Source organism: Marmota flaviventris, chromosome 2 (assembly GCF_047511675.1).
Source record: "Marmota flaviventris isolate mMarFla1 chromosome 2, mMarFla1.hap1, whole genome shotgun sequence".
Classification (NCBI taxonomy): Eukaryota; Metazoa; Chordata; class Mammalia; order Rodentia; family Sciuridae; genus Marmota; species Marmota flaviventris.
In genome coordinates this window covers 36,375,083-36,397,302 of record NC_092499.1, presented here as the reverse complement: position 1 = coordinate 36,397,302, position 22,220 = coordinate 36,375,083, and the positions used below count along the sequence as shown (strand labels likewise).

At 42.4% G+C, this 22,220-nt stretch overlaps 1 protein-coding gene across 8 annotated transcripts; it reads left to right on the top strand.

Annotated features, from left to right (window-relative positions):
* The first annotated feature begins 1,388 nt into the window (after positions 1 to 1,388).
* On the top strand, positions 1,389 to 14,049 carry Rbm23 (RNA binding motif protein 23). 8 transcript variants are annotated; one of them, XM_071607749.1, is made up of 16 exons: positions 1,389 to 1,569; positions 2,551 to 2,744; positions 2,852 to 2,932; positions 6,687 to 6,762; positions 7,325 to 7,437; positions 7,925 to 7,972; positions 8,214 to 8,393; positions 8,814 to 8,867; positions 9,017 to 9,134; positions 9,227 to 9,379; positions 9,461 to 9,598; positions 10,777 to 10,842; positions 12,333 to 12,528; positions 12,611 to 12,715; positions 12,812 to 12,896; positions 12,981 to 14,049. In XM_071607749.1, the coding sequence occupies exons 3-16, from the start codon at positions 2,928 to 2,930 to the stop codon at positions 12,982 to 12,984; spliced, it is 1,341 nt and encodes a 446-aa protein (XP_071463850.1). In that variant the 5' UTR covers positions 1,389 to 1,569; positions 2,551 to 2,744; positions 2,852 to 2,927; the 3' UTR covers positions 12,985 to 14,049. The 8 variants fall into 8 exon arrangements, with proteins under 8 accessions (XP_071463850.1, XP_027775870.2, XP_027775867.2 ...); XM_027920069.2 differs by lacking the exon at positions 2,551 to 2,744; XM_027920066.2 differs by having other exon boundaries at positions 2,551 to 2,932.
* Positions 14,050 to 22,220: the final 8,171 nt, after the last annotated feature.

Below are 22,220 nucleotides of genomic sequence, written 5' to 3'. Positions count from 1 at the left end.
AGCTCAGTGGAGCATTTGTCTAGAGTACATGAAGCCCTGAGTTCCATCCCTGGCACCACAAGAAATAACAAAACCCTCAAATGCTAAGTGGTTACATTTGGACTCCTACATATAGTCCTTTCTGATTAGCTACAGGGAGTTCTTGCCACTAAGACCTGGGGTTAGGTTTTTCTCTGGGGAGGAGGCATAGTTCACCACCTTGGAAAAACATGAAGGCTTCTGCCTTCCTGAGCTGCTGCATTGCCAGCTCCTTTTGTTACCTCTTGGGAGAAGAGACACTGAAAGCCTAGCTCTAGGTATCTTCAGCAAGAAGTTATTTTTTTATTTTTTATTTTTTTTAAATAAAATCAGTTTGAAGACCTGGGATCGTTAGTCCATTTTTTTCCATTTTGAAGAAGAAAAAATAAATGCAATGACATTAAATATCCAAATCAAATCTAGCCAAGCTTATTGGCACCTGCCTGTAATCATAGCGACCTGGAAGTTGAGGCAGGAGAATCCCAAGCTGAGAGCCAGCCTCAGCAATTTAAGAGAGACTGCCTCAAAGAGCTGAGGATGTATCTAAGTGGTAAAGCGTCCCTGGATTTGAAAGGGGTTGAATCAGAACTCATCAGGTCCTCTGACTCCACGATATAACCAGCTGATTATACCAGCTATGTTAGGCAGCCATTGTGTCGAAGCCCTTGGAAAGTGTGAGTAGGCTCAGTTATCCCTGGTCAGAGGGCAAAATACTACTGAATCCAAGGAAATATACTGAGAAACAGTCTCAAACTTACCTTGTGGTGGGAGGTGGGGGGGGGGGGGCGGGGGCCAGCAATGATTTGAATTGAATGTGTGGGACTACGCAGAACATGGCAGACAAATCTCACACGACTACGTTTCACAGGTCCCAAGTACCCGAGTCAGGAGGTGTTGGGTAAAAAGCTGCCTGAGAAAGGGGGTGTGCAGGCCTACATCCCCCATGAGAAAACAAGACAATTACTCTCCACAAAACAGTCTCTGGGAGGACAGACACTCGCAAATCAGTAGAGACTGCCAAGGACATCCTTCCACCCTCTGTCCCTCCACGTTGGCTCCGCCCGCCGCTTAGGCCCAGTCCGTGCTAGTACCCAGAATGGGACAGGTGGGCCCTTCCCTCTTGTTCTGGACCTGGTTTCCCCACCTTCCGCAAGTCACTTAGCCAATGAGAGAGTGAAGGCAACTACCAAAGGGGTTTTCACTTTCCTTGAGTCTCTCAGAAGCTGGCCAATCAGTGGTAACTTGATGGTTGCTAAGAGACATTTACGTTTCGCTCCACCCGTACTTAAGAGTTTTAGCCAATGAAAACCCTCACTTTGGACTGTTGCCGCGAAACCAGAGAGATGAGGTCCAGCGCCTGTTTCCGGCGCATGCGCAGATTGCGGAAGGTTCTGGAAGATAGCGGAGGTGCCGCCATTTTGCGGGAAGAGGAGCAGGTCTGACTGCTGTGCTTTTTTTAGCGGAGACCGTAGGATATAGCTGAGCTTCGCGCCCCACACACACCTAAAGGAACGGAGAGAACCGGGACCCCCCTGCGGGGACCCGGAACTGGTGAGAAACCCCGAAACTGTGTCCCCCGCCGCTACGTCACCTATGTGTGACGTTGCTGTGCGGCGCCTCCCCCTGACGTCACAGGCAGAAAATGGCGTCATGAGCAAATCAGGCAAACTTAAAATTAAAAAAACAAAAACAGAAAACCCAACTTTTTGTTTATTTTGTTCTGGAAACGTTCACTATCTAAATGTAGCCCACTGGCGTGACTTTAGATATCGGCATCTCATGGTTGTAACTTATACCGGTAAAGATGCGGCTTCAAGGATGCCAGTGACATCGCTTTTCCGGACCTCCCTGCCGTGGCACTTAAGGTCGCTCATTCTGGGGAGGGAGCTTTGACCCTCCGCAGTCTGAGAAGACCCATATAATCTTTCTACCATTGGTGCCTGGTGCCACCACTCAGAGATAAGGGGATTGAGATTTCTTCCTCAATTCCCAGTTCCTTGAAAACTTATGTTTAATGTGTTGGCCTCTGTGAGCTTTTAATTTTCGACTACACACATTCTCTAGCTTATGGTGAGGCCTCATGAGGTTGGAGCACTGGGACGCTGGCATTTGCAACGATGGTACAAGTTACTTATGGGACCATTTTATTTTATTTTTTGTTGCAGATGGACACAATACCTTTTTTATTTATTTTATGTGGTGCTGAGGATGGAACCTAGCGCTTCACACATGCTAGGCAAGTGCCCTACCACTGAATTACAACCCCAGCCCTTACAGGACCATTTTTTACTTTTAAAAGTTTTTTAGTTGTAGTTGGACACAATACCTTTATTTTATTTTATTTTTTTTTTGTGGTGTTGAGGATCGAACCCAGGGTCTCGCACAAGCTAGGCGAGCGCTCTACCACTGAACCCAGCCCCAGCCCTATAGGACCATTTTTAAAAGAGCAATTTTGGATCATTACACAACATGGGGAGGGTAGTCCTTTTTGTCTAATTCTTGTTATTAATTAACCTGCCTTTCGTTTTGGAGTTGTTTATTCCGCCTCAGTGATTTAATCCAGGAAATGGTGCTTCCATCAGTCCAGTGACTCCAGGATTTGGTGTATTCTTCCTGAATAGTGGTTCTTCTTTGCCCCTTCAACAGTGGTGTTTACAAAGTTCAAGCACAGCAGTGGTTGTAAGCTTCTGATGTAGTTTTTTGATCAGAGATGGAAACATACACTGGTGTGTATATATGGATGGGATTGAGTGCACCTTGACCCATAAACTGGGATATAGAATTGGAAAACTACCAAACTAAAAATGTATATTTGGCACCTTGTTGCTTTTAGGACATCTAAAAAGACACAACCCAGAGAGACTGCCAGTTTCACATTAACATGTTCTACAGTCATACATTGCCTAACAATGAGGTATGTTCTGAGAAATGTGTTATTAGGCAATTTCCTCCCATTTAAAATATCAGAGTGTACTTTCACAAACTAGGAGGGCTACTATGTTATTTTTTAAAAAATATTTTTAGTTGTCAATGGACCTTTATTTATTTTATGTGGTACTGAGAATCAAACCCAGTACCCCACACATGCTAGGCAAGTACTCTACCACTAAGCCACAACCCCAGCCCCTACTGTTATTAAACAGCATAATCTTATGGTCCATGTCTTATATATGGTCCATTGACAGAATCAACTTTATATGGCACATGACAATATGTCCGTACTCAGATGTGTTTCAGGATGAAAATTTCATACATAGAGTTCATTTGGAGAGGATTATCAACTTTGGTGGAAGTTTCTGGGGTTTTTGTTGTTTGTTTTTGTTTTTCTTTTGGTGCTGGGGATTGAACCAGGGCCTCCAGCATGCTAAAATTCTAAGCACATTGTATTACACCCAGCCCCCTAACTGAAAGTTTTTGTATGTTTTGTTACCTGTGCTTTATGATTCCACTCAATGATAGCAGTTCTTGAAATTAAAAGCATTTAATTTAGAGAGGAAAAAGCGGATTGTAAAGAAGAGTTTTTTTTTTTTTTTAATCTTTTTTTTTTTTTAAAGAGAGAGTGAGAGAATTTTAATATGTATTTTTTAGTATTTGGCGGACACAACATCTTTGTTTGTATGTGGTGCTGAGGATGAAACCCGGGCCGCACACATGCCAGGTGAGCACGCTACCGCTTGAGCCACATCCCCAGCCCAAGAGTTTTTAACACTTAGAAAATTTGTATAGATTTGGGGCTGGGGTTGTGGCTCAGTGGTATAGTGCTCGCCTAGCACATGGGGGGCCCTGGGTTTGATCCTCAGCACCACATAAAAATAAATAAATAAAATAAAGGTATTGTATCCAACTACAATTAAAAATAAATATTAAAAAAAATTTTGTAGATTTGGCAGGCAAAGTAACTGAAAAATGATTTTAAGGTCGAAAACTTATTTTTAGACCCATTTTTCCACAGTGGGCCAGATAATACATGTTGTCATTAGTGTAGTTTGTGATATTTTGAAACATATACTGTATAGCCACAGATATAGAAGCTGTGAAGGTGTGACAAATGGGACTGTTTTGATAAACCTATCAGAACATTTATGTTCAGTGATCTATATTTAAAACTAAATATTTCAGTATGCTGTTTTGTTTTTTATTTCTTTTAAGTTTAAACCAAACGAAAGAGGTAACCTGATATAATTGTTAGATTTGGAGTCAGAAGACCTCTGTAATCAAGAAGTAACCCCTTTATTTGAGCTATTTGACTTTATACAGTTGAAAAAAATCTCATTAAAAAAAAATCTGTGAATGGGTCAGATATTATCTGCAGCATATATTACCTTTGATTGCTAAATAATCATTAGGTGCTGTTATGAGAGTTTAATTCACTGGGTTTTAGACACCTATTTGATTTTGGTTTGATTTTCATCCTCTTTCATCTTCTTCTAAGATTCTTATCTCTATAATATACTTAAAACAGTGCCTAGAAATCACAATTCATATGAGGTAGGTAGGTATAATCATTACACATACTGAAGCATCAATGTAGGGTATGGGCTTTGAGGGCAATCAGAATAGTACTGTTGGATTGTGCATTACCTGCTTTAAGGAAGATAAAGCTTTTGTGGATATGGAAAGTGATTTTGATAGAAATTCCTCAGGTTAGTTTTCTTTTTACAGTATCATTGATGTATAAGTAATTACATGTCTACAGTAAAACTGTAGACATTAATGTGCAGTTGGTTGGGTCTTATTATGTGTAAACACCCATAAAACATTACTCCCAGACGTTTTCTTATGCCCTCTTAAAATCTTTTCCTCCCAGCCCTTCTTCACCTGCTCCTGTACCTACACAACCACTGATCTGCTTTTTGTGACTGTAGATTTGTCTGAATTTTCTAGAATTTTATATAAATGGAATTATTCAGTGTTTTGGTCTGATTTCTTTTACTCAGCATCATTATTTTGAGAATCATCCATGTAGATTCATCCAATAATTCCAAAGCAATAATTTTTAATATTAATGTTGTTTGGTATCTTTGCTTTTCTGATTTGAAAGACCTCTGATAAACAACCTGAGTGAAGACAGATGCTAGATGTGAAAGCTTGGGGGATGTGAGCACTTTTTCCATGTCTTCCAGACAGAAAGGCTTCAAAGTGGAATTGGTTAAGCGATTTTAACTAAAAAAAAAAAAAGAAAGAAAGAAAAATATATATACACACACACACAAACACGTATGCACATATATGTATTTTGGGGTGGGTACTAAGGATTGAACCAAATGATGCTTTACCACTGAGCTATATCCCCATCTATTTTTTAATTTTTTATTTTGAGCCAAAGTCCTGTTTAGGGCCTGAGTTGCTGAGGTTTGCCTTGAACTTGCCGATCCTTCTGCCTCAGCCTCCCTAGTCACTGACATTATAGATGTGTGCTATTATGCCTGACTTAATCATAATATATTTCTGACTTGCTTAAACTCTAGTTTATGTTGCACTGAAAATGCTTAGTGATGAGGCCCTAATTATTGATGTTTGGGTCATGTGCGGAAGAGCTTAAGGCAAATTTGCATCATTCTGGTTTTGCCTTGTCTTGCTTCTGATTTTTGGTCTTGCGCCTTTACTTTTTTATTGGAAATGTGTGCCTATTTTTATGATTTAAGTTTATTAGTATCTTTTTTAAAACTTTTTATAGTTGTAGATGGATAACATGCCTTTATTTTTATGTGGTGCTAAGGATTGAACCCAGTGTCTCACATGTGCTAGGCAAGTGCTGAGCCACAGCCACAGCCACAGCCCCTATTAGTCTCCTTTTACATTATAAATTTAAGCCAGTTAGCCAGGTGGAAATTTTAAACAGTAGAATGGAAGCCTAATGTCCCTTGTAAAGTGAATAGTAATTTTGAGTACCAATATTTTCCGCTAGGTGTGGTGGTACATGCCTGGAATCCCAGCTGCTTGGGATGCTGAGGCAGAAGGATCATAAGTTCAGTGCTAGACTGGACAATTTAGTGAGACCCTGTCTTAAATAAAATAAAATAGGACTTGGGATATAGCTCAGTAGTAGAATACCCTGGGGTTTAGTCCCCGGTACCCCCAAAATGAAACAAACATTTGACAGTGTTTTCTCTTCACAGAATAAGGGTTATATTGTATTTTGTCTCTACCTGGGTATTCAGTTTCCTTCTAGACCCATGACCATTTCTTTTTTTCCCCATATTTAGTGGTACATATTGGTAGGATTTGTTACATGTTCATACATGCACAAGATACACAATATAACAATATAATTTGGCCAGTGTCACTCCTCAGCACCCTACCAAACATCGGTCCCTTTCTTCTACAGATCTCCTTTTGATTTTCAAGAGATCCGCCCCTACCTTTCTTTTCCTTTTCCCCAGTATGAGAGAAAATATATGACCTTTAGCCTTCTGAATTTGACTTATTTTCCTTAACATTGTGGTATAGACCCTTGACTGTTTCTAAGCCACAAAGCATAACTAGTTTAGATCTGTAGGGTGTAAAAATAAATGTAGGATAAACAATAGCTGGTAAGATCCTTTTAAATTTTTAAGAAAAAGAACTGTATTCCTGAAGTCTGTTTCTTGGAGGGGGAAAGGAATGTGGTGCTAGAAGGGAAGGAAAAATATAAATCAGATTTTTATGTTTTAATATCTTCTCCTCAGATCTGACACGATGGCATCTGATGACTTTGATATAGTGATTGAGGCCATGCTGGAAGCTCCCTATAAAAAAGAGGAGGTAATATTCCCCACCTCACTCCTGGAATTGGGTTAATAAGAAAGAGCAGTTGTGGATCATCGGTTGAAACATTTTGTGAATCTTCTTTCCCTGCTTGTTTATTATGCTCAGTGACTATTCTTAAAAGGCATAGTCTTTCGTAATCTTTGCTGGGGACCTGTACTCAAGGACCATTCTTTTAGAGAGGACCCTGAAAGCCAGGGGTGGGCACATAATGTGGTGGTGGTATCATGTGCTTTGCTGGTAACTCTCAGTGACAGTAGAAAGTCAGTGAACCTCAGACCAGCGCCAGTTTCTCACTCTCCTGGGACATAATGTCAGTGAAACAGATGTTAGGTAGCTGACATTTGACATCAAAGTCTGTCATTCTGATCTCTTCCTTTTTGGTAGTTTCCTTGCTTCCTCTATTATTCCCCTTGTTAGGAGATCCAGGTGCTCCAAAACTGGCTAGATAATCGAGAGCTTTTGATTTCTTCCTTGTCCACCTTTGTTCTTTTTGCCCAATGGAATCTGTGTGTCTGCCACCTTGTACCTTGTGATATTTTCCTGGCGAACTCCTCAGGATGAGCAGCAAAGGAAAGAGGTTAAAAAGGACAGTCCTAGCAATACCACCAGCAACACCGGCAACAGTGGCAGTGGTACCAGTGTGAGCACCACCACTGGGGAGACAAGCAAGTGAGTGTGGGGTGAAGAAACGGGTTGGCAACTTGGGGAAGGGAAACAACGGCATCCATTGGAGAAACGGCCAGAATAGGGAGGCGGTGGCTCTTAAGACTGCTGACATTTAGTAATGGCTCCACTGGGTCATGGAAACATTGGTGAGTTGGTTTAATGATCTTCTAGTCTTCGCTTTCCAGTGTAGATTTGTGGATCAGTCCTAGCATCGATATATTTCATTTGAATAAAATAGCAAGAGGACCCCTGATTTGGAAACACCAACTTTTGCTTGGCTTTGGGGGGAAATTGGCCACTTCAGATGACTGACAGCAATCAGGGCTCTGTGTAAGTTGGTGTTGTGCAGTTACTGTGAACTACTGCCAGATCATCTTCTGGGCTTTGGTCTTTTGGTGCTTTCTGTTTCACTCTGTCCTTATTCTAATTCTTTTTCCTTGGGAAAGATAATAAAACTTTCTCAGTAGTAAGAATTTCTGCTCTTTCACAGGAAGAAGAGGAGTCGGAGTCATAGTAGAAGCAGGGATAGAAAGCGCAGGTGTGTGATTTTGGGAACTGTTGGGTTTGGGGAATTGTTTTTTTTTTTCTAAACATGTTGATGGACCTTATTCATTTATTTATATGTGGTGCTGAGAATCAAACCCAGTGCCTCACAGATGCTAGGCAAGTGCTCTGCCACTGAACCACAACCCCAGCCCAGATTTGGGGAATTGTTAAAATGGGAAGATAGCATGGAAGGCTATAGGTTAAAGTTCAGAAGAGGTTATTTTTATCTGTAGTCGTAGCCGAGAACGGGATCGGCATAGACGGAGAAATAGTCGCAGCCGAAGTCGAGATCGGCAGCGTCATCACCGCAGCCGCAGCCGTAGCTGGGATCGGCGACATAATAGTGAGTCGCGAAGTCGAGACCGGCGACGTGAAGATCGTGTGCGCTATAGGAGTCCTCCACTTCCCACTGGGTATCACCATTTCTAAACAATGTCACCCTTCTGTCTTACTCTGGCTACAACAAGTGTACTGTGGATCCTGCCTGAGGGTGCTTATCACCCACTGTGATAGGCAGGTTGCACAGTCACTGGAGGGATGGTACAGGTTGAGTACTCCTAGGTGAAATGCTTGATACCAGCAGTATTTTGGATCCTGGATTGTTTTCAATTTTATAATATTTACATATACATAATGAGATACTATGGGATTGGTGGTAACTTTAATGCACTTTAGTATGCCTATGTTTTGACTGCAATCCTCAATTTTCAGATTAGGTATGCTCAACCTATATTACTAGTTCATATATGAGATGAGGTGCTGGAATCTGGTTTTCTCATAATGAAAGACCCAGCATTGAATAAAGTTTTATTTTTGTTTTTCTCTGTTTCTAGACGTAGGTATGGACATAGTAAGAGCCCTCATTTCAAAGAGAAGAGCCCGGTCAGGTAGGTTAATAATGAGCACTTTTAGGGATTGTGAAATATGAATAAAATGTTGGTAGAGCCAAACTATAGGAATGTGTTTTACTTGAGGGTTAACTGGAGAAAGTAACCAAGGATTGAGAGGAGCAGTCTCAACATGTTTTATGTTTTAGGCAGCCAATTGATAATCTGAGCCCTGAGGAGCGTGATGCCCGCACAGTTTTCTGTATGCAATTAGCTGCCCGTATCCGGCCTCGAGACCTGGAGGACTTTTTTTCTGCTGTTGGCAAGGTAACCTTCCCAACTCAGTGTTCCTCTGAGTAATTTATCTTCTATCTATCTACCTTTATTCTCAGCAGGATTTTCTTTGTGTCCCGGGATAGGTTCGTGATGTGCGTATCATCTCAGATCGGAACTCACGTCGTTCTAAAGGCATTGCGTATGTGGAATTCTGTGAAATGCAGTCTGTGCCACTGGCCATTGGGCTGACTGGGCAACGACTTCTGGGAGTACCTATCATTGTACAGGCCTCACAGGTGAGCAGGTTAAGAAGGTGACATAATAAAAGGTGGGTAGGAAAGTGGAACACAACCCATCATGTATTTCTACTTTTTTAGGCTGAGAAAAACCGATTGGCAGCCATGGCCAACAATCTGCAGAAGGGTACTGGTGGACCAATGCGCCTCTATGTGGGCTCCCTGCACTTTAATATCACTGAGGACATGCTCCGGGGCATCTTTGAGCCTTTTGGCAAGGTGAGTAGAAAGGAAAACTTGTGAAGGGGATTGAAAAATGTGGATGGGGCTGGAGTTATGGCTCAGTGGTAGAGTGCTCGCCTCCCATGTTCAAGGCCCTGGGTTCGATCCTTGGCACTACATAAAAATAAAATAAATAAATGAAATAAAGATATTGTGTTCATCTACAACTTAAAAAAAAAAAAAAAAGATAGAAAGAAGGAGAAAAATGTGGAGTAGGTGCATGTACTGCTCTTCTGTCTAATTATGATTAACTCATTGCATATGTCCTTGGCAAATGGGTCCATGGCATGAAAGTTAGGTTCTATCTCTAATCATGGTGATCAGTAGAAAACCAAGTCAGGCACAATAAAATCAAATAAGAGGGTCCAGATTAAGTAAGATTAGTTAGAAAAAGTGTTTTTGAAAAAGATGGCCTTTGTCTTTTTTGATACTGGGGTTTGAACCCAGGGGCACTTTACTGCTGGTCTGTATTCTCAATCCTATTTATTTATTTATTTTTTAGATGTTGGTGGACCTTTATTTTATTCATTTATTTATATGTGGTGCTGAGAATCAAACCCAGTGCCTCACACGTGCTAGGCAAATGCTCTACCACTGAGCCACAGCCTCAGCCCCTCAACCCTTTTTAAGTTTTTTTTTTTAATATTTTATTTTTAGTTATCGGCGGACACAACATCTTTGTTTGTATGTGGTGCTGAGGATCGAACCCGGGCTGCACGCATGCCATGCGAGCGCGCTACCACTTGAGCCACATCCCCAGCCCCCTTTTTTAAGTTTTTTGAGATAGGTTCTTGCTAAGTGACTGAGGGACTAAGTTGTTGTGGCTGCCCTTGAACTCACAATCCTCCTGCCTCAGCCTCCCAAGTCACTGGGATTACAGGTGCACACCATCACACCCTGCCTTTGTCTCTTTTTAAAAGAAGGTTTGGGGGGCTGGGGTTGTAGCTCAGTGGGAGAGCGCTTGTCTAGCATGTGTGAGGCACTGGGTTCGATCTCAGCATTGCTTATAAATAAAATAAAGGTTCATTGATGACTAAAAAAAAGGAGGTGATTTGGGAAGATATAATTTGTTATCCGGAAGTAGAGAGAGGTATTTAGAATAATTTGAGTAAGAGAGATGAAAGCTTGTGGGCTACTGAAAATATAATTAATAATTCCTTCCTGTTCCTCTGCAGATTGACAATATTATCCTGATGAAAGACTCAGATACAGGCCGTTCTAAAGGTTATGGTTTTATTACGGTGAGTCTCTTGTCTTCTAGTTTTTAAATTTTTCTTTGGGTTTTTCCACTTGTCTGATTTTGCAGCTTAGCTTCATCCTCCTCCTTTAGGAACTAAGTGACCCATAAATCCTGGTGCCTGAAGCTTGGACTAGCCTTCTGCCCCTTGAGATGAGTGCATTGCTTGAGATCTTGGCTTTGCTCCTACACTGTGTCAGTGGCCTTGGTATGGGGGTGTCCAGGAATTTCAACCAGCTTCCCTGGTGCTGCATCTTGCTCTTTGGGTAATAGTAATGTTTCCAGGCTGCAGCTAAAAGGTTGGGGGCATGAGGGAGGTTAGGCATGGGTGTTTAAAGACAGATTTATAGAATCAGTGCATTCTTATGATAAGGATGGGAATAGGAAGTTAATACTCCCCCCTGGCACTACCTCATTTGAAGCAGTTTCTCCATTGAGAACAACACCACTATAGGAACAACACTGTAGGAAGAATAGTGAGGCTGCCCTAGTAATGGGCAGCCTTTTCCTGACTCTCCCAACAAAATTGTTTCTACTTCCTATAACTGGTTCTTCCAGCCTTTTGTGACTCCAGTTTGAGAACTGGCTGCCAGCCACAAAATTGGATAGAAACTGATATTTTCTGGGCTTAATCCAGACAGTGTATGCCCTCACAGTTGCCTACAGGGCAGAGAGCAGTAGGTTGTGTTCTGTCATGGGAATTGCTCACCTTAGAAGTATCCAGTAAAAGCAAGCCACCTACACCACCACCTAGGTACTGTCAGTACCACATGCCAGGCCCTACAGCAAGGAATACCAGAGTAAACAAAGCCAGCTGTGGTGTTGATGATTCCTTAGTGGCAAGTAACGATTTCTAATTCTGTGTGACTCACACATGGAAAGGCTTCTGTTGCTGCCTTTTGGTCAACAGCCTTGACATACCAACAGCCAACTGGGAATCTTCAAACTGGGTACTGCGGGTGCGGCTGATAAAAAAGGACTAAAGAGCAGAGACTGTCTGCCCATCATTTAATTGCCAGCATTGGGTAGGGATGAGGATACTGTCTGCTCTCAATACCACAGTGTGTTTCTTCCTAGGCTTGGGCTCTGGAGTCCCAGAGTCTGGGCTCTGGAGTCCCGGATTCCTAGTACTTGATTGAGAACTAAAACTTACTAAGCCTGAGGGATGAATGAAAAACTGAGAAGACTTTACTTCCATTTTACGTTCCCATTTGTAAAACAGCCTGTCAGGCTAGATTCCTTACAGGTGATATACTTTTTGCATTGGTAGATATCTTAATGGAGCTGGAATATTGAAAAGTGGTTGCCACTCAGTCTTTTTCAGACGATAATTTTGAGGCAGTGGGGATCTTAGGTTACATTCCCTGGGAAAGAAAATTTTGTACTATAGTGAATATGTAACTTTCCTGTGATAGCGGGACCAGGGAATGTTAAGTGGGGCTTTGAGAACATGTCTGACCAGGAGTTGACTGACACAGCCTGGGTTTCTTGTAGTTCTCTGACTCTGAGTGTGCCCGGCGGGCCCTGGAACAGTTGAATGGTTTTGAACTTGCTGGTCGACCTATGAGGGTTGGCCAAGTGACTGAGCGGCTGGATGGTGGCACAGACATCACTTTTCCTGATGGGGATCAAGAGCTGGATCTGGGATCAGCAGGTGGACGTTTGCAGCTTGTGGCCAAACTGGCAGAAGGTAGAGTATCTGCTGGGTGGAGAACACAGGGTTGAATTTTAGATCAAGGATTGGTACTTAATCCCACCTCTTCTTCTTTTAGGCTCTAGAATCCAGCTGCCAACCACAGCTGCTGCTGCCCAAGCTGCTGCCTTACAACTGAATGGAGCAGTTCCTTTGGGGGCCCTGAACCCAGCAGCTCTGACTGGTAGACATAGGCTTGGAAAAGGGAATGAAGGGTTGGTGCTTGGAAGAAAGGAATGCTTTTTGCTCACTCAAATCACTCTACATGTCTTTGTTTTAGCTCTGAGTCCAGCTTTGAGCCTTGCCTCCCAGGCAATTGCATCCCAGTGCTTCCAGCTTTCCAGCCTCTTTACCCCCCAAACCATGTGAGTCTCAAGGCTTAGCTCATTTTATTGTTTGGTTATTCCCTTTTCTTTGGGCTTCTCATTTACCTCTTTTCCTTGTCACAGGTAAATCAGTGGCACAGCGCACTACCTCTCTGTACCCTCTGGGTCCTGCCACTCTCTTCTCCTTCTACTGCCCTGTCTTCCATTTGTGGACCAAGCCATCCTGAGGGCATGGACATTGATTCCGGAGGAACTTGGGGCCACTCTTAAGACAACAAGAAGAGCTCCTGCCCATGCCCCACTGGGAATGGACTTTGCTGAGCAAAGCCCCCAGTTGAAGAGAACAATCTACACCTGCATTGAACACTTTTGTCTTTGTGTATCTTTTCCCAAGACCACCTTCTTTCCCTTTCCCATCACTTCTGAATGATTCTTCCTCCATTGGGAAGGCCATAGGGCATTAACTATAGGACCTAACCTCTCTTCCTATATTTTTACCCTATAAACTATCACAGGATCTCTGAATATAGAGGACATTGGAGTTACGGGGTGCACTTTGAAGGTGCTGGACTTTTGCTTTAAGGACCCTGGCAGATAGCATGGATATGGACATGTACATTATGACACCTGGCTCAGGCCTCAGCTTAATTATAGCTTGAAGCCAGAACTACTACTGTAGGCTCATCATCTTATTGGGAGGCACAGTAGTGATCTATCCTGCCAGGCAATTGGGATGAAGCCTCAGGGGCTTTCAGGAGTTTAAGTAAAAGGTGGGATACCTTCCCATCTTCCTTTGTACACTTGTCCTTCTTCTCAAGTCCTCCCTTTGGCCTAGGGTGTGAGGATGGAGGGGAGGCTGCTATTTTCCACCACTTCCTATGTGCCTCTACTGATGTTTCAACCATGGTGGTTAAAGCCACTCCCATCCCCTACCTGAGTATGGGTGAGCCCTTCTCACTTGATTTTATATCCTTGTGTCTATGTACATATAAAAGAAAAAATTATATAAATATATATATATATATATACATACACATACATACACACACATATAAACTTTATATAAAAGCCAATCTCCCTGTTGTGGCTGCTGCTGTCCATGCGGTCTCAGTTGGTGTGTTGTTCTGATGTTAAACTTCGGAGCCAAAACCATGATGGTTCCAGGGAGATATATAAAACATTTATAATACCAGTGCCTTTTCTTTATTGTATTTGACCTTTATGGAAAAAAATAGAAGGCTCACATCTGGTGGAATTCCCCATCTGTATCTACCTTCCATTCTTAGCCATGGTCTCCATCTATTGTCATCTTTTTGTGTGGTGGGGGCAGGTACTAGGTATTGAATCAAGGGTTTATTTTACCACTGTGTCACATCCCCAGCCCTTTTTATTTTTTGAGACAGGGTCTCACTAAGTTGTGGAGGCTGGCCTTGAACTTCTGAAACTCCTGCGTCAGTCTCCCAAGTCACTGGGATTACAGGCGTGCACTACCTTGCCAGGGCTTCATCACCTCAAGTGTCTTCATACCTGCCTGCCCTCTGAATAGACTTTTGACTCCTGTCTGTGCCTAAGGACAAAGCTTGTCTTTCCACCAGATGGCAGTGTGACAGTAGCACATTCTATACCTTTCTTTGAGGTGTTTTGTGATCTTGAGGAGCTTAAGTACCAAAAAAGTCTCTTAAGCTCACAGTTTTACCCTGTAGGTTTTGTGCCTACCTTTCACCTTCTGTATCCCAATCCACTATCTAAAAGGATCTGGACATTATATTATATCAGGGCTTCCCTGACCTGACTTCATCTATTATTTCTGAATCCTTGCTTTTCATATAGCTTTGCTTGAGAACAGGCTTGGGACTGGTGAATTTCCAGAGAGCAGAGTATTTCAGGAATAGCCCTGCCTAAGGGGAGTTACACCTTCCCCTGCCTGCTCTGTATAACAAGGGGTGGGAAAGAACCTAGCTAGCTTACTAGCCTAGGAACCAACCAAAGGAGAAGGCCTGAATTCATGGGCAGGGCTCTGTGGGGTTCCTTCATTCTTTACTGATCTCTATGGCAACAGAATGTTAAGACTTTATTATGCTAAAAATATGGATAATTGCAGATAGGTTTTAATTTGTCAGCTCTCAGACTTCTTTCTAAGTGGGGTAATGTTGTGTAGAGATGTTAGACTCAGGTTGCTTTCTATACTAAATCACTAAGCACTGGAGGCTTGCTTGTCAGGTGGCTAGTGGGACTGTGGACTAGTTCCTGATTCTTGCTGGTCAGCAGTCTCACCTGCCCCTGTTCTTTGCTACTGCCCCACTCCTTCCCGGTCCTTTCCTGGTTTACTCTATTGACCTAGAGGAAGGGAAGGAAGATGCACTATTTTTAGGTAGGAACTGCTGGCTATGGCCCAGTCCCCCTATAGGTATTGATTTAGTTGCTAATGCATCTTGAGAAGTGCAATGTGGGCCATTATTGTTATCCTGATGCTGTGAACTGGGTCTCCTTGTGCTTGCTTAGACTCCTCCAGAATATTAGACCCACAAGTCTTGCCTCCGTGCCCACCTTCTCAGATGAGCCTCCACTTTTGCTTGGTTTCCTTATGTTCTCATCCTAGCTACTTTGGTCCTTCTACCTCAATTTCTCCTTGCTCCCTGTTCTTAGTTCTTCATATAGTCTCTTGATAAGAGGAAGACAGTGGTGGAAATAAGGAAACATCTAAGACAACTGCTCTAGTTTTACACTATGTAAGGTGATGGCATTTCATGGATGATAGCTGGTGTCATTATGTATGACTCAGTATCATCTTGTTAACTCATCCCTCTATAGGGGGTAGTTATAGAGGGGAGAGAAGGGGACAGTGAACAGCCTTGTGCCCAGCCTAACATGAAAGAAATCTCCCTCCAACTCTCCCACCTGAGCATGGGTGGGTAGAGAGGTAAAACTATGACCCAGATCCTTTATCAGCAGAGGTAGAATTTCTCCCCAGTTCTCACTTTTTTTTTTTTTTTTTTGCAGAACCAGGGATTGAACCCAGGGCTTCACACTTTTACTAGGCAAGTGCTCTAACACTAAGCTACATCTCTGCCCTTTTAAAATTTTTTAATTTTGAGCCAGGTACAGTGGTGCATGCCTGTAATCCCAGTGACTTGAGAGGCTGAGACAAGAGAACTGCAGCAAGTTCAAAGCCAGTCTTTGAACTTAGCGAGGCCCAAAGAAACAAAGGCCCAAAGTGAGACCCTGTCTCAAATATAAAAAGGGCTGGGGATGTGGCTTAGTGGTTAAACACCCCTGGGTTCAATCTCCAGTACAAAAAAAAAAAGTTTTAACAGGGCCTTGCTGAGTTGGCTAGGCTGGCATCAAACTTGTGATCCTCCTGCCTTAGCCTCCCACGTAGTCAGGATTACAGAAGTGCACCACCATGTCTGGCTTCTACCAGTGCCAATTATAAATGAAATTTTCACCTGATTTTTGGTTTATATAGCCTATGCTTCTGTCTTCTGTAAGGCAATACCATTTCCTCCCTATTCTTTAAACTTGGGTTCTTGTCATTCTGGATTCTTGGGTCCAACAGCCCTTAGATGTGAGCTACCATTTCTGGCTTTCAGGGGGCTTGACTTGTAAACCTTTGTTTTTGTCACTTAAACAATGAAGGGAAGTGAGTTAAACACCTGAAAGAAATTATACCACAGTCCCTCTTTCCTGTGGAGAAGGTCTGTGAGAATCAGGGAGTAATACTTGGACAATGAAAAAGTCTCTTGTGGCTCTGAAAATAAAGTAGAATGTGTTATATAATTGTTAACATTTATGCAGGATTTGTTGTGGGTTAGGCATGATACTAATAGCTTATATCTACTAAATCATTTAATCCTCACAATAACTACCTAGGGTTAGTTGTTATTATTGACTACTTTGTAAACAAGGAAACTGATACCCAAAGAGATTAAGTAACTTGCTGCACAATCTCACAATTGGCAAGTTCAAGTTTCCAATCCAAGTGGCGTGGCTTTAGGTCTCTTGACTCTCCTCCTCCTTAACCTTACCCACTGTTCAGCATTACTATGGAAGAAGCCAAGTCTTGGAGTCAGTGGGCAAGTATCATTTTTCCTTTTTCTGTATCTATGCTCTTGGGGGGATGCTGGAATATTTATTTTTTGTTTTCCTGGGGTCCAAATTCAGGGCCTCAGGCATGCTAGGCAGGCCCTCTACCACTGACCTATAACCCAGCCTGACCCTGAATTTTTTTCTTCCTTTGTGTCTTTGCTCATCTTGTTCTTTCTTCTCCATTTCTGGTCAAAATCCTATCCTGTAGGACCCTGAAACTTCCTTAGTTGGATCTGATCTCCCTTTTCATTATTCCTTGTCCTATTGTGGGTCTCATTCTGCCTTTATTTACAGTTCTTTGCAAACTCTTTTACTAGATAGTTATAGCATGATGAAGCCACCATACAAGTCTTTCATTATTGATTTGCCTTGCACATATTAAATTGTCTGTTGAATTAATTCCCTCTCTATCAAAGTCAGATCCAGGCTTTCCAAAGTTTGTCCCTTCTAGCCTGCTTTCCCCAGTAGCTTCATCTATTCCTTTCTTACTCCTCTAGGAGAGAGGATGCAGATCTACTCTTTTTGGTGTTACCATGGTAGCCTGTGATACTTTTTGTCTGAAGTGCTGCATACCATCCACCAGCAACTGATGTTTCCATGGCAACCAGGTGAAGGCAATAGTCATGAGCTGGATAAAGGAGAGGAATTTTGGTTTGAGAGACGGAATTTTCTAGTCTCAGATATTCTTTCTCTTTCCTCCCAACTTTGTACTCTATATCCAAAACTAGTATGCATTATCAAGGTTTGCTCCTGGTTGAAAGAACTCTGAATGTGAAGTGAAGCAGACCAATCAACTTAAATCATGTAGGAAAGTAAAAGCAAGGAAAGATCTGATCAAAGACCACTTTAGAAAGTTGGACGAGTTCTGTTAGCTGCTCCAGATGATCTGTTCTCAAGAGCCCTTAAGAGTTGGCTGAAGTTACTGGAGAGCCATTAGGCAGTTATTTTTGAGAGCAATGGGTAGATGGATGAGGTGCCTGAAGACTGGAAAGGAGCCAGTCAGCACTGGGTTGTACAGAGGGAAAACAATGACCTTGGAAATTAGAGACTTGCCATACTATTGCCAATGTTCCAGAAAGGATAAGAACTTCAGTCAGTTTTTATGTATCAGGAGACCTACTTGTTTAGAATGAGGGTTGCTGAGAATTAGTTGCCTCCTTTTAACTCTAGCTGAAAGCAAGCTAGGGTATTTTCACTCTGTAGCAGAATGGTCACTCAAGCCACCTATGGGGTTCAGCTCCCTCTTGTCACAAATTAGCTGAATAAGCTTGGGGACTTATCTAGCTCATATTCTTCATCTATAAAAAGAAAATGAAAATAGTACCTATCTCAGGAATGTTGTGGAGATTAAATGAGATGCTAAGTACGAAGAGCTTAGAACTGTTAGCTTTTTGATGTCGTCATTATTACCATTTCTCTGGGTGCCTACTCACTTGACTTCCTGCCTGAATTCATTCTCCTCCCCAATTTTAGAGAATTCTCAAGGCTTACAGGGGGAGAAGCAAGGATGGGGCAATGATGTAAATGAATCTTAATCTTTCCTGAGTTACATTCCCAGGCTCACAAGGTCCTGTGTCAAAATTCAACCAGCCTAATTTTCAGGAAAATGAATCCCAACAAGCCCAATCTCCCTGCATCCTTGAGGATCCATCCATATAGTCAGATTATAACAAGATGGTTTAGAAAATTCAAGGTGAGCCTCACCGGGTAACTTCAAAGTACTTACTGCCCTTTTCTTTGGGCAAGGAGGAAAAATCCCAGAGCAATCTGTGTTACAGCCCATTGTTTAGGGCCTGCCTAACATCTTAAGAATTCTAGCACCTGTCTTTGTTGGTCTTCCTTCTCTAGCCCTACCCTGGCAATTTCCTTTCTGAATAAATGTTTTAAATAAGTACAGGTCCTCTGTTTAAAGAAAAGTTAGAATTTGAACAACACAATGGAAATTATGTAGAATAATATTCTCATTGCGGCTTCAGTTGCCAATCTTCCTCCCAGTCCTCCAAATGACCACCTCTGTTAATGGGTTACCTGTGAGTCCCATGGGAGGTCTGTTGGACCTTGTGGACCACTACTTAGCAACTGTATCTGCAGACTGGTGCTGAACTATAACTTTACTAAAGTGCTTGAGTGTCTAAGTACGGGGCCAGAACATAGGTTGCAAAAGACATTGCTTCCACTGTTCATCACTATACCACTTGACAAAGATCTTTGCCCTTTATTCTCACAAATATCCTACAAGACAGGTACTTCATTATCTTTATTTTGTAGTTGGGATAGCATAGCTGAGGTTCAGAAAAGGAAAGAGACTTAAAGTGACTTAATTCCCATAAATTGGCCCCATCTAAGAAACATCCTGAATGCAAGTCTCCACTGAATTCACATCCATAGCTTGAGTTTATAAAGTCAAGCTGTGGAAGCTTTCATCATTATTCAGATAGATGAAAAGGCATCTTGGGGATGTCATAAAACCATCAAAGTCAAGATGAGAAAAAGCAGAATGCTTTTGTCTGGTTTTGGGGTCCCTAGACAACTTTGTTCCACCATTCACCCAAATTATACTATCTTATATTACAGGGAGGGTCTTTTCCTCATTATGTATGTATTGGGCTGCCCACCATTTCTCTTCCATGCATTTACTCATGTATTTTCACTGCAAGGAATGTTTTCCCTATTTTCCCCCATTTATCTAAAGCCTCCATGTCCTTCAAGGCCTAGATCCTAAGATACAAGTCTCCCATGTGTATTTTTCCTTCCATTCAGAATTCCTGGAGCACCTGATGGTAGCCTACAGTTAGTTAGAATGGGGTCTAATTGATTGCTGTTTTAGCATCATCACCACCTTGTCCATTTCCCCAGCTTAACTGTAAGCTATTTAAGGGGCAAAGATAATGTCATAAATGGATTTGTCTACCCCATGGTTCCCAGGAGAATATTTGGTATGTTGTTTATGTTTAGAAGTTGAGGGGAACAACTTCAAGTATTTGTGGATAAAAGATAATGTGTTCAGGAAAATTTACTTATATTGGCATAGATCAAAACTGTTAAGATGGGAGGCTGGGGCTGTGGCTCAGTGGTAGAGCACCTGCCTCACACGTGTGAGGCACTGGGTTTGATCCTCAGCACCATATAAAAAAATAAAAATATTGTGTCTATCTACAACTAAAAAATATTTTTAAAAAACTGTTAAGATTGGGAGCCGGGTGTAGAGGCACACACCTGTAATCTCAGTGACCCAGGAGGCTGAGACAGGAGGATTGCAAGTTTAAAGCCAGCCTCAGCAACTGCTAGGCCCTAAGCAACTGAGTGAGACCCTGACTCAAAATAAAAATGAAAAAGGCTGAGGATGTTGCTCAGTAGTAAAGCACTCGAGTTAAATCCCCAGGACCACCCCGCCAACCGCCCCCCCAAAAAAGCCACCAACCTGTTACATTAATAAAAAGATGTGAGGACTTCCATCCATGATCTGGCATCCTTTTGGAAGAGGGAAGCCCCTACTCCAGTCTCTCTAAAGAGGGTTAGATGTAATAGGGCCTAAAGGAATAACTAGAAGGGCCCACTCCTTTGGCCCCTCAGGAGAGAAGAGTCTATGCTCTAGGCAATGAGGAGGTTTTGTGGGCAAAGAGGAGCTGGAATAGTAGGGGATGGTAAGGGAACATAGACCTTTAGATAATTACAGTGGTTAAGAGGAGCAGAGGGAACCTTACCAGCACAGGCAGCTCAGGCCCCAGGGCTCTTTTGCTGAACTCTCATCCCAGCCCAGATCAATGGCTGTACTTTTCCTTGATCAGAGGGAGGGCAAGGAGTGACTTGGCTCTCAAAGAAGACCCTATTTCTCCCAAGTCTAGCAGGAGCCCTGCTTCAGCTTCAGTCTGTTCTGAGCTCTTCCCTGTAGGCGTCTGGAGGGAACACACAGATGGGTCAGGCTGATGGGATGGGCTGAGTTGGAGGGAAGGAAGTTTATGGTGTGTGGCTCCCCTCATGGGGTAGATCCTGCTGTCATCTTCAACAGATGATATACATGTTTTAAGCTTCTGCCACATGAAAAGCAATGGGCCTTTCTTGTTCTTCATCCTCCTACCTTGACTCATTTAACCATTGGGGATACTCTGTTAGAAACCTGCCCCTCTGTTGCCCGCCCCACTTCTACAGTAGCCACAATATACTCAGCCTGAGTTCCTCCTCTACCTCTTTCACAGATGCTTCCTCTCCTTATCTATCCCCAGGAGATACTTTATTTGGTTTTAGAACAGGTAGTAAATGCCATAGTTGGGCTCGGGCTGTAGCTCAGTGGTAGAGCACTTGCCCTGCACGTGTGAGGCACTGGGTTCGATCCTCAGCACCACATAAAAATAAATTTTAAAAAATTAATTAATTAATTAAATGCCATAGTTGAAAATTGAAAATGTAGAAAAAGGGCATGAAATGAATATGTTTTTATTTTTTAGTGGTGTTGAGGATTGAACCCAGGACCTTAAGAATGCTAGGTAAGCACTCTACTATTGAGTTACAACCCCAACCCTCCTATGATGAAAAGTAAACTCCCACCTGCTACCTGTCTTCTACTCACCCAGTCCTCCTTCCGAGGGGCAATCAGTATAATCCATAGTTTGTAATTTGTTGGGTCTCAAGACACTTTTGTATATCTGATGAAATTCATGAACTCTGTTCTCAGACAAATGCATGACTACACAAAATATTAGATTGTACCATTTTACAAGAATCATCTCTGGTCTGGGGCTAAGGCTCTTGGCCAGTACCATACTCTCACCTTTAGTATCTCCTTAGTATAACTTGTAGGTCTCCTTAGTATAACTTGTTTCATGCAAAATGAAACGCAGGGCTTCTTGTTCAAATAATTTTAGGACAACAGCCAAGCATGGGCTCCTGTGTGACTTCAAAGGTCATACATACACCAAAGCAAGCCCTGTATCTCATCCTTTCTTCTGGCTCTTCCACTTCCATTTTTATGATGATTATCCTCATATCTGTCACTTGACCCAAATTGTTCTGAATTTCAGACTCTGCTGTTCAGGGAGTGTCTGAAATTCTCCATATGGATGTTCTAACATCTCAAACTCTGTGTCTCCAATATGGAACTCACTCAGCCTATCCCTAACTCTCTGCTCTCAACTCGTAGTTCTTTTCTATATCCCCTACCACCTGCAGCTTGTCCCTCTCTTTATGCTCATTCACATCCCCAGCCCCTATACTCATCCATACTGTTGCCAAATCTAATAAGTTCTATCAAACCCATGCCTCCTTTCTTTTCTAATGCCA

Bases quoted from the DNA above. Each gene is read 5' to 3' on its own strand.
- Rbm23 (XM_027920066.2), top strand. From the start codon at position 2,823: ATGTATATTTGGCACCTTGTTGCTTTTAGGACATCTAAAAAGACACAA. The intron at 9,380-9,460 runs GTGAGCAGGTTA...CTACTTTTTTAG, and splicing joins TCATTGTACAGGCCTCACAG to GCTGAGAAAAACCGATTGGC. The intron at 9,599-10,776 runs GTGAGTAGAAAG...GTTCCTCTGCAG, and splicing joins TCTTTGAGCCTTTTGGCAAG to ATTGACAATATTATCCTGAT.